Raw genomic sequence first — 11,186 nt, 5'->3', positions numbered from 1 at the left:
CTTATAGCCGAGCCTAATTGATATTTGGTATCAACAGGGGCGGTGATGAGGAGCAGAGACGGGGATGGTATTGTTATGCCTGGCCCCAAACCAGTTCATTTCCACCCCTAGTACCAAGTTCATGATGGATTTTTGTGATATTCCAATATGAAAAATTACTCCATGACTGAATACAAAAAAGACGTTGTTATAATAATCACACGAGTAATGAATTCACAACAATCGTCAGACAAGTGAGGAATGTTGAGGTGAACCAAAAAGTTATACCTTTGAAAAATTGGCCACACACATACCATTCAAATGACCAATTTTAACTTAAATTGCTACATTGTTGATGCCAAGAATTATTGCTGTCTAAAATTTTAATTCAAGGACTAGAGTATAAGTTGAGTATAAGTTCATGAGCTATTACTAGAATTTTTATTTCAAAAGTAAAAGATAAGAATGTTTTTCTCAACAAGGTCAGCTTGGTCAGGGAGATCCAAATTGTTATATCTTTCAAATTATGAAAAGAAATGTTAATAAGATTGATAAATAAATAAAACCTGACTAAAATAATTTAATACGTAGAAGTCCCTTGCCGCTTTGTTTCTGGGTTAATTCGTTTGTTGCGATACATGGAACTTGGCTTTTGGACGAGAAGATTGAGCTAGGCCCCAAGAGGTTTGGGTAGAGCAGGCGGTTTTGAACTGACACACTCCTAATTTGGTGGTTCTAAGAATTTAATGGGTATTCCATGAAGTTAATTTCTTATAAATCAAGACCAGACATAAGCAAGAAAAAATAAGACATTTAGGTAAATTAAGACCACATAAGCTAAAAATAAGACATTTACGGCTAATTTGGTATTGATGTACTGTGAAAATAATCACTTTTAGATTTTCTGTAAGAAAAATCAATTGTGAAGGAAGGTAGTTTGATGATTGGCAAACTGAATACTAAATAGACATGTGTGGACAAAATAAGTGATCTTTGCTGATAATTTGCAATGTCGAATGGGCACTTAATGATTGCTTTGTATGAGTAAAATGGGCATGCAATAAGAAACGTTCAATCATCGAGCCTAAAACCGGGGGTGGAGTCAGCCACCCCCTTTTTACCTCTTCTATTTGTATGTAATATATGATATATAATATTATAATATATTAATTAGTTTTAGGATATTTACCCTAAAATAAAATAATATATTAGGTTCTTTTGGTCTACAAATTAACCATAAAATATCTCTCTTTTACTCATCTCCCTTAAATCTTCTAGGTGAGTTTAAGACATTTGCACTAAAAACTCCTAAAGTTTTAACCTTTCTTTCTCTTCCTCTTCTGTTTAAAGCTTTGTGAATTTTTTATTTTCCTCATTTTTTATTTTATTACATTGGAGGAAAGAAACTTCACTGGGGTTTGATCTTGGGTGCCATGGGGGGAAGGGGGAATCCACCACCACTGTGGTGGGAACCCATTGACTTCCTCATTTTTCTTTATGTATGAGGTGGGTACTTTAATATTGCGTTTTATGAACTCTTTATTTTTCTATTTCTTTTCCCTGTTGGAATAAAATTATTAATGTTTAAGTCTTTAATAGTGTAGATGATGAAATTAGTATTTAACCAATTTAAAATATAAAATTCATGATTATGAAGAGACTATAAGTTTTATGAAGATCCCCTTCTAATGTGAAATCATGGCTCAACCACTGCCTAAAACCTAGATTGACTCATCACCAAAATAAAGAAAAAGTTTTATGAGGTGTAAAGATGGTCAATGGGCTTAAATTGATAAGAAAAAAAAAACACACATGGGTAACGAATGCTTCAATTTTGAGCTTATGTCTAATACAATACATAAGTGAATAGTTTTACTACTAATTGCGAGATATTTTGTGATATAACTTCGCACCTCCTCAATTGTGGGGATGGTTAAGTTGTAAACAAATATTGGTATTGGACTAATTATTATTGGGATGTTGGTCCGTCACCGAAATACCCCATTAATTTAGAGGGAGAGCAACTGGCAATACAAGGTGCCTGATTTAATTTACAGAACAACAAGCCGACTAAAATATTTGGGAGACCGACGACGGAGTTATATAATATGAATGTGTTATAGTTCTATATACAACACAGGAACAGCTCAACAATATTTTAAGGAATGCTTTGATTTGACTTGATTATAAAAATAACTCAATTATAGTTGCAAGCCAGTTCAATATCAAACACATTCCAGGCTTGCAGTCAACAAAACAATTCTCTGATCACTATTTGGTGCTTATATCATATCTTGACCTTTCCATCGCATTGATCTTGACCGATGGTAAGCAAAATTTTTGGACCACTTGAGTTCAAGTGAACCTAACTTGTATTAAAATTTGTATTCGAGTTTCACTTGTATCTCTAAATTTATTTATCGAACTATAACTAGTTTCATTTTTCGTGTGTTAGCCAGCGTATTATGTCTCATCTTTTAAAAAAAAAAGAAAAAAGAAAAAAACAAACAAAAAGAATAAGGCAATAGTCTATGAACTTGTACTTGAGTTTCACTTTCGTTCCTTAATTTAATTATTGTGGTGTTAGTGTGGATCTTGGCGTGGGTTGGGGAGGAGATATGTAGGGTAGTAGGAGGATGATGTTGGGCTGTGGATCTTCGTGTTTTATGCTTCTATTTCAACTTTTCGAGAACTAATTATTTTTCTGTTTTATACAAGCGATATTGAGAGAGAGATTTGAACACAAAACCTCAAATGTAGGAGTAACCGTTGTTAAGCTATAAGCTGTTTGCACAACTAACCATTTCTTAGACACAAAAATCTTTCTTCTACCAGTTCTTACTGCTGAAAATATTCATTTGAATAAAATAAAACATTGAAGCTTATTGATCTCACTTGACTGATTAAAATTTCAGAAAGCTTCCGTGATTACTTCTGTATCTTGTTTGGTTAATTTTTTTTTTCTTTGAGAACATTACCATTGGGTTTATCTAATTTAATTATCTCCAAAAGCCATGTGTGATGCAATCGTATCCCTAAAGAATATAATAATGAAGAGAAGGGTTGGTAATGATCTTTTATATAAACTCCAATATCTTCTAGGCTTTTATAACCCCGGGGCCTCCAGCCTCTGCAAAACTAGACTTGGTCAGCACTTTTGCAGCGCCTAAATTCAATGGCAAGTTGACTGGAAGTTATTAGTTGTTTTAAATGAAAATATCTGTAATTGACAGGAACCGATTTTCTTTTGTTTCGAATTGACAACAATGGTTCTTAATTGCAAGGATGATTATTTGGTTGCATTTTACACTTTTTTTATTCATCAGATCGTGAGTTCTGGACTTTATAGTTTATAGTCTTCTGGAGTGTGAAAACACCAGGCCACGTATATGTTCCTTATACTATATACAAGTATATGCAATCCCATTGTTGCCGGCCGCATCTTTCTTGTGATGGTATTGCTCAACAACTTGATCATGGCAGTCCACAAATACCTAGCTCTCTAACTTTCATTTCCATAGATGTTTATTTAGCTAAGAGTGCACAGGAAAAACAAAATCTCAGAACAGTATGGGGATATCCCATTGCTTATTTAACGTGTCGATTCGCAAGCTCTCCAAACTACTAGTTCTGCTGCTGTTTCATCTTTTGGCTGCTAACTTTGTATACTCCTTGCAGCAGCCCTCTTGCCATGATGAGGAGCGCTCTGCCTTGCTGCAGTTCAAGGAGAGCTTTATTATTGACAAATCTGCTTCACGTTATGACGGTGCTTATCCAAAGGTTTCATCATGGAAACCAGCTGGAGGAGGAAATAGCAGTTGTTGCTTGTGGGATGGGGTGGAGTGTGACGAGAAGACGGGTCATGTTATTGGCCTTAATCTTAGCAGCAGTTATCTCTACGGTTCTTTCGACTCCAATAGTAGCCTGTTCAGCCTGGTGCATCTTCAAAAGTTAAGCCTCTCTGACAATAACTTCAATTACTCTCAAATTCCATCTAGCATAAGAAATTTTCCAAGCCTAACTCATCTTGACCTCTCTGCCTCTGTCTTTTCTGGTCAAGTCCCATCTGAAATCTCACACTTGTCCAAGTTGACATACCTTGATCTATGTTGCAATCTTGAAATTGAAACATCTTCTGATGATCCTCAGGGATTGTTGAAACTTCAACCATCCGATATGAGAAGTCTAGTTCAAAATTTAACTAGTCTAGAAACTCTCTCTCTTAGTTTCATTAACATATCTTCGATCATACCTGTTTCCTTGACAAATTTATCATTTTTGACATCCCTTACCCTCAAGGAATGTAATTTGTTTGGCGAATTCCCAGTGGGAATTTTCAATCTACAGAACTTAAAAGTTCTTAGTGTGAGATACAACCAAGATCTCACTGGATATTTTCCTGAATTTAATCGAAGTAGTCCTCTAATCTTACTGAAAGTTGCTTATACTAGGTTTTTCGGACAAATACCTTCCTCGTTTGAAAAGCTTAATTCATTGCAAGAGTTGGATGTAGCTCAATGCAATTTTTCAGAAGGGTTGGTTCCATCTGCACTTGGTAATCTTAGACAGCTCACTTATCTAGACATTTCAGCAAACAAATTTGGAGGTCCAATTCCTGATTCCTTGGCCAACCTTACCCAATTGACTGTGTTTAGGATCAGTACGAGTTATTTAACTGGTCCAATTCCATCTTGGCTGGGTAATTTTAGCAAACTAGTTTACCTAGATTTTGCTTTTAATAGGTTGATTGGTTCAATTCCTGCCTCATTTTCCAATCTCAAGAACCTCGAGATCCTTTATCTACATTCAAATAACCTGAGTGGTGTAGTGGAGTTTCAAATGTTTCGGAACCTACAAAATCTATACCAACTCCAATTGAATCGGAACAATTTGGAATTTGTTACCGAATCCAATATTGTTATGAATGCAACTCTTCCACAGTTTAATATTCTGGGTTTGAATGAATGCAACTTAAGAGAGTTTCCATCTTTCTTAAGATATCAGACAAATTTGGAGCGGTTGGATCTGTCGAGAAACAAAATCCATGGCCAAGTACCGAACTGGATGTGGAACATAAGCAAGGAAACTCTCATATTCTTGGACATATCTGAAAATTTCCTTTCAGATGAACTTCCAGTTTTCATACCTTGGGTTAACCTACTATGCTTGAGGCTTTCGCTCAACAATTTTCATGGACGATTACCAATCCCTCCACCATCCCTGCTAGAATATGGAGCTACCAACAACAATTTTACTGGAGAAATTTCACCATTGCTTTGCAATATGAGTTCTCTTCGGTACCTTGACTTGTCAAAAAATAACTTGAGTGGCATGCTTCCTCAGTGTCTCGGAAACTTTAGTGATGGTCTAATCCTTTTACTTCTTGGAAGCAACTCCTTTCATGGCATGATGCCTCAATCATACAACAGCAGAAGCAGTTTGAGGATGATTGATGTTAGTCATAACCAATTGCAGGGGCAATTACCAAAGTCGTTGGCGAATTGTGTGATGCTTGAGTATCTGGTTCTGTCAAACAATCAATTCAGTGATGTTTTTCCCATTTGGTTGGGGACTCTTCCAGAGTTAAAACTTTTGGCAATGCGCCATAATCGCTTCAACGGTGTAGTAGGGCAGTCTAGAACAAATGTTGACTTCCCCAAGTTACGCATTCTTGATTTGTCTTTCAACAATTTCACAGGTGAGATTCCACATTTGTTTCCAGATATTACTGTAAACAAGTCCACATATATGTCCATAGACGTAGTCTATCAAGTCAATGGTTTTTATATTGTTCAGAGTGTTGCTTACTCAATCACAATAGCAATTAAGGGTTTGGATTTGTACTATTCAAAGATTCAAGAAGGCTTTGCAGCCATTGATATCTCAAGCAACAAATTTGAAGGGAAGATTCCAGAGTTCATTGGGAACCTTACGGAGCTTCGCTCGCTCAATATTTCCAACAACATTCTCACTGGTTCCATCCCATCATCCCTTGGCAAGTTAACGAATCTTGAATCTCTAGACCTTTCACAAAACAAGCTCTCAGGACAGATCCCCCAACAACTGACGCAGCTTACATTCCTTGGGAACTTTGATGCGTCTCACAACAATCTCACAGGTCCTATACCGCAAGGAACCCAACTTACTTCATTCAACAGCACTTCATATGAGGGAAACCCAGGATTGTGTGGAGATCCATTACCAAATAAATGTGGAAATCAAGAGGCCCCTCAACAGCCATTTTCAACTGAAGAAGACAGTGATTCAGGCTCATCTCGAACTCTTGAATATGATTTGATATTTGGTTTGGCTGGAGTTGGAAGTGGGTTGGTATTGGGAGTGGTTCTTGCGGATGTCGTGGTCACAAGAAGGCAGGAGTGGTTTCTTAAGATTGTTGGAATGGTCAGGCTAATGATATGGAAAAGGTAGAGTAGGGGATGCAGAAATTGAGTTTGTAGTAAGGTCATGCATTTAAAGTTGTTCTCTTGTGTTTCCTTCCTTCTCCTTCTATGTAACCTTGCTCTGTCTTTGAGTTGTACTTATGCTAATGGAAGAATCAGTTATGATGATGTATTAATGCAAATAAAGGTATTAGAGTGTTGCATGTGTGTTCTGTATTTGGATTCTCTGCATTCATAATTAAGTACATTGTATAGCAAGATCAGCTGTCTACAACCACAGAGCTATGGATTTGCAAAACATTTCTTTCAACTCATGGGATCAAACGAAAATCGTACACTACATCGTCAATGTGGACAATTTCAACATTGCAACTGTAAACTAAAAGTAAAAAAGTTGGGAAAATTTGGTTACAATAATTGTTGGCTGCCAAGAATATTTGAAAACATTGGAAATACAGGGGTAATGCTCAAGTAAGAACTGTTTATGAACTGAATATTAAGATCCAGCAGTGGCTTAATAAGGGAGGCAACAAATGCTGAGTCGAAGTTGAGGAGGATATGCACAGCATGAACCACTCCTCTGTTTTAGTGACTTCCCATGCAAGTTCTGTAGCCCAGTTTCTTATTAGATTCGTCTTATCAACCTTTTTAATTTGACCCAAAAAAAAAAAAAAAAACCACCTTCAGCAAGTATAATTTCTGAAAAAAAATAGCCTCATGGAATCCACTAGTTCTATGAAGGATGAAGTGATAATGCTTTCCTTTACAAAATATTAGTGTATTAAATCCACACTTGTAATGACTCGGTGTATTTACTAATTAGGAATTGGGGTAAGCAAGAACAAGAGTAATGAAGAATTTTTTTTTTGGTCTGAAGTTCATGTTGTATTCATAAAACCCCAAAACAGGGAATAGAAATACAAACAGAAGGCTAAAGCCATGAGGAGCCAACAGAACACAAGAACAAAACTAACAAAAGCAGGGTCAGACATAACTAGATTCCACCGGAGCCTAGAGCAACAGTCCCTGCCCATCAAACTAGCTACTAAAAGGAAATAAAACTAAACAGCAGATGCAACATGAGGTGGACAAGGCAAACCATCAGAAGTTAACACCCCAACAAGAGACAATGGTGGTCTGTCGACCCAACTTTGTAGTTCCATAGCTCTGTTACCCATCGACGCCGCTGCATGAGCAGCACGATTTGCACGATTTGCACTCCTAGGCACCCATGACCAAGTCACCTCTTCGAAGTTCGAAACCACAGCATGTATTTCGTCAATAAGAGGAAGGATAGCCCAGGAGTTGTTACCATGATTTCTAGTAATGCCATCTATTAACACCTTGCAATTTGTCTCCAAGATGACTTTCAGGCAACCCCTGTTTTTAGCAAGATGTAAAGCACAAAGAGCTGCTGCCGCTTCTGCACTAAGGGATGAATCACATAAAAGTGGGGAAGCCAGACGACCACACCATTCCCCAGAGGAATTACGAGACACAATGCCAAAGCTGCCCTTCATTGTGCCAGGAAGCCAAGAACCATCAAAGTTGAATTTTACGTAGTTTGGGCTTGGTTTAGACCAACGAGTTCTTTGGACATGATGGACAGGAGAGAGGTTCCCTCTAGCATCATTCTTGGAGACAACCGCTAAGTATTCAGAGCAAGCATCTCTAGCATGGGTGATCACAAGCCTCGGATCAGGGCTAGACCCATTGAAAACGTAATTACACCTTGCCTTCCAGATTTCCCAACATAAGAAGCTGAGAAACGATAATAGAAATTTGCCTTCAGTTCTTGAGGTGCCAGGGATCGAAATAATGCCTTCAAGCCATCTATCCAAAGTCGAGATCCTTCAGGGGTCAACTTTGTAGGAGAGGTCTGAGCCAAACCACACAAGTTGAGTCCCCGGGCAAAGAAAAAGAATGTGCTCCACCGATTCTTCGAAACCTTCACAAATTGGGCAGATGGGATCCGTTGCAATTTTTATTTTAAAAAGAGCAAATCTGGTTGAGATGGATCTAGATAGAGCTCTCCAAAGGAAAAGTTTTATTTTTGGGAGAGTCTCCACCTTCCATATGGTCTTCCAAACCCTTTCCGAGACAATATGAGAGGTGTGATTATGGCTTGCAATGTTGGTATTTTGTCTAGCATGAAAACGGTGGTACCCCGACTTGACAGTATACGAGCCACTTGAGTTCCATGGCCAAACAAGGCGATCCGGTCTGGAAGAGTGACCAATGGGGATGCATCCGATGCTCTGTAAAAAGTCATTGTTAATGAAGGTGGAGATACTATCCAGCTTCCAGGTGTGGTTCCGTTTGTCCATTAGTTCCTGTACCAATTGAGGGGCTTGATGAGGGATTGGCAACAAAGTTTGCACAGGTCCTGGCTCACAAGAAGGGATCCAGACGTCGTTCCATTTATTCATGTTTGCGCCAATAAAAATTTGGAAGCGTGCTTCTTTCATCATTGCAGTTATTCCCTCAAGAAGGCTGACCCATGCCCATGAAGGGCGAGAACCCTTTGTTGCATGAAGAAAATCAGTTGTAGGGAAATAACGCGCTTTCAAGATCTTAACCCAAGCAGCTTCAGGGTTCAAAATAATTCTCCAACTTTGCTTGGCAAGAAGAGCTAAATTAAAGTTGGACAAGTCACGAAACCCCAAACCTCCCACTTTCTTAGCCAAGCATAATTTTTTCCAGGATTTCCAATGAATTCCAGCATTCTCCTCATTATTACCCCACCAAAAAGAAGCCAAGGCACTGTTGATTTGATTACAGGTACCTTCAGGGAATCGAAAACAAGCCATAGGAAAAGCTGGCACAGCAGTTGTTACAGCTTTTAAAAGAACTTCTTTCCCAGCAAGAGAGAGGGTATTGAGTTTCCACCCATCCATTTTTTTGAGGATCCTCTCTTTGATGTAGCCTAAAGCTGCATTTTTGGATCTTCCCCAGATTGTTGGAAGGCCCAAATAAGTTCCAGGGTTGTCAACTCCATTAATATTCAAAAGAGCACAAATATCACGTCTAGTTTCCACTAGAGTGTTGGAAGAGAAAAAAATGCTGGACTTTTGAGAACTGATGCACTGACCCGAGGCTAAGCAGTATTTGTCCAGCTTCTCTTTTAGCTTCATATAGTTTTGAGCTTCAGCTTTCACAAAGAACAAAGCGTTGTCGGCGAAAAAGAGATGAGAAATCATTGGGCATCTACGTGCGATACGAACGCCCTTGATCTCTCCATTATGGACAGCACTAGACAAATTTCTCGAGAGGGCTTCACTAACCAGCAAGAACAGGTAAGGGGAAAGCGGATCCCCACTACTACAAAAAAGCAAAAAGACGACGGTAAATCACCGTCGTGTATTTGGTTTTTCAATGGTCGTGGAATCCACCGTCATCTTTTCCCTCATAAACCACGACGCTAAATAACCGTCGTTGTTAAACAATACAACGTCATCAAAAAATACAAAACGACGTCTTTGTACTGCAAAAAGATCTAAAAAAAGCAATCGATGATGATAATAGACGACCAATTCTCTAAAAAGACCGTCGTTAAAAAGGGAAAATATGACACATATTAAGAGAACAAGGCCGCAAGATAGACATACAACGACGACAATAAAAATACGCCGACGTTAAATATAATTTTCACGACAATAAAAAATATGACGTCTTTAAATACATTAGAAGACGACGTTATTGATACCTACTACGTCGCACATATAAACACAACCGTCGTACAATTAATTTTCCACTTCGATTTTTTGATAAAAGATGACGTGGAAATAGTTGTCAGTGTCATTATTTACGACGTATGTGTTTCTATAGTAGACGTTGAAAAACTAAACAACGTCAGTTACAAATATATGAGAGTCGTATTAAAAAATTTATACGTCCTATTTTCAGAAACAAACAACGACCATAAATATTAGACGTTGTTAAATACAACAACGTCGGAAAACAATAAAAACAGACGTGTTTAGTCTGCTAAAGTTCTACAACGTCTCTTATTTACAAAAAACCGTCGTGAAATAAATTTTCCACTTCGATTTTATCTAAAAAAGATGACGTGGAAATAGTTGTCAGTGTCATTATTTACGACGTATACATTTATATAGTCGACGTTGTATTTATATGTATTCATTACTCACGACGCACTTAATAATATAGACGACGTTGAACGTCTAAACAACGTCGGTTCCAAATAAATGAGAGCCGTATTACAGAACATATAGACGGCGTAGATTATGATGGGAGCCGTATTACAAATAACGTCGTTTAATTGTTATTAGACGGCGGTTATAATGAATTTCCGTCGGAATTAATTTCGTTCCTCTTCGTTTATAAAAGAACTTGCGACGTGGAAAATGTATGATGACGTCGTATTTTTTAACGTTCAGATTACATATCTCGTTTTTTAGACGTCGGTATTATGGGATTGGAGTCGTGTTATTTTGAATTACATGGCGGTTCTTTATCCTTCACCGACGTGATATCCTGAATAATTGCTTCACAATAGCGTCGTGGTTCTTCATTGTTACGTTGCTTTAAGACGTCGGTAAATATGCTGAATAACTGATTCACAATAACGTCGTGTTTTATTTGAACGTAGAAAGTGAAGAAATCACATTACAATATATTACAAAATTAATGTCATACACTGCCAATTACATAAGCATCATTCAATCCATATATCTTCACACCCATCTCGAATATTTTGACCGCCTAACTCACCTACCAGTTCATCAAATGTGTCAACATTTGGCATCCCTCTAGTAAATGGCTCACACTCAATTATCACATCAC

General features: G+C 37.8%; 1 protein-coding gene across 1 annotated transcript; it reads left to right on the top strand.

Annotated features, from left to right (window-relative positions):
- LOC109947409 (receptor-like protein 12) lies at positions 3,331 to 6,408 on the top strand. Its single transcript, XM_020557369.1, has 2 exons — positions 3,331 to 3,434; positions 3,661 to 6,408. The coding sequence occupies exons 1-2, from the start codon at positions 3,369 to 3,371 to the stop codon at positions 6,406 to 6,408; spliced, it is 2,814 nt and encodes a 937-aa protein (XP_020412958.1). The 5' UTR covers positions 3,331 to 3,368.

This window comes from Prunus persica, chromosome G2 (assembly GCF_000346465.2).
Source record: "Prunus persica cultivar Lovell chromosome G2, Prunus_persica_NCBIv2, whole genome shotgun sequence".
NCBI classification, from domain to species: Eukaryota; Viridiplantae; Streptophyta; class Magnoliopsida; order Rosales; family Rosaceae; genus Prunus; species Prunus persica.
This window is presented reverse-complemented; position numbering and strand designations above follow the sequence as displayed.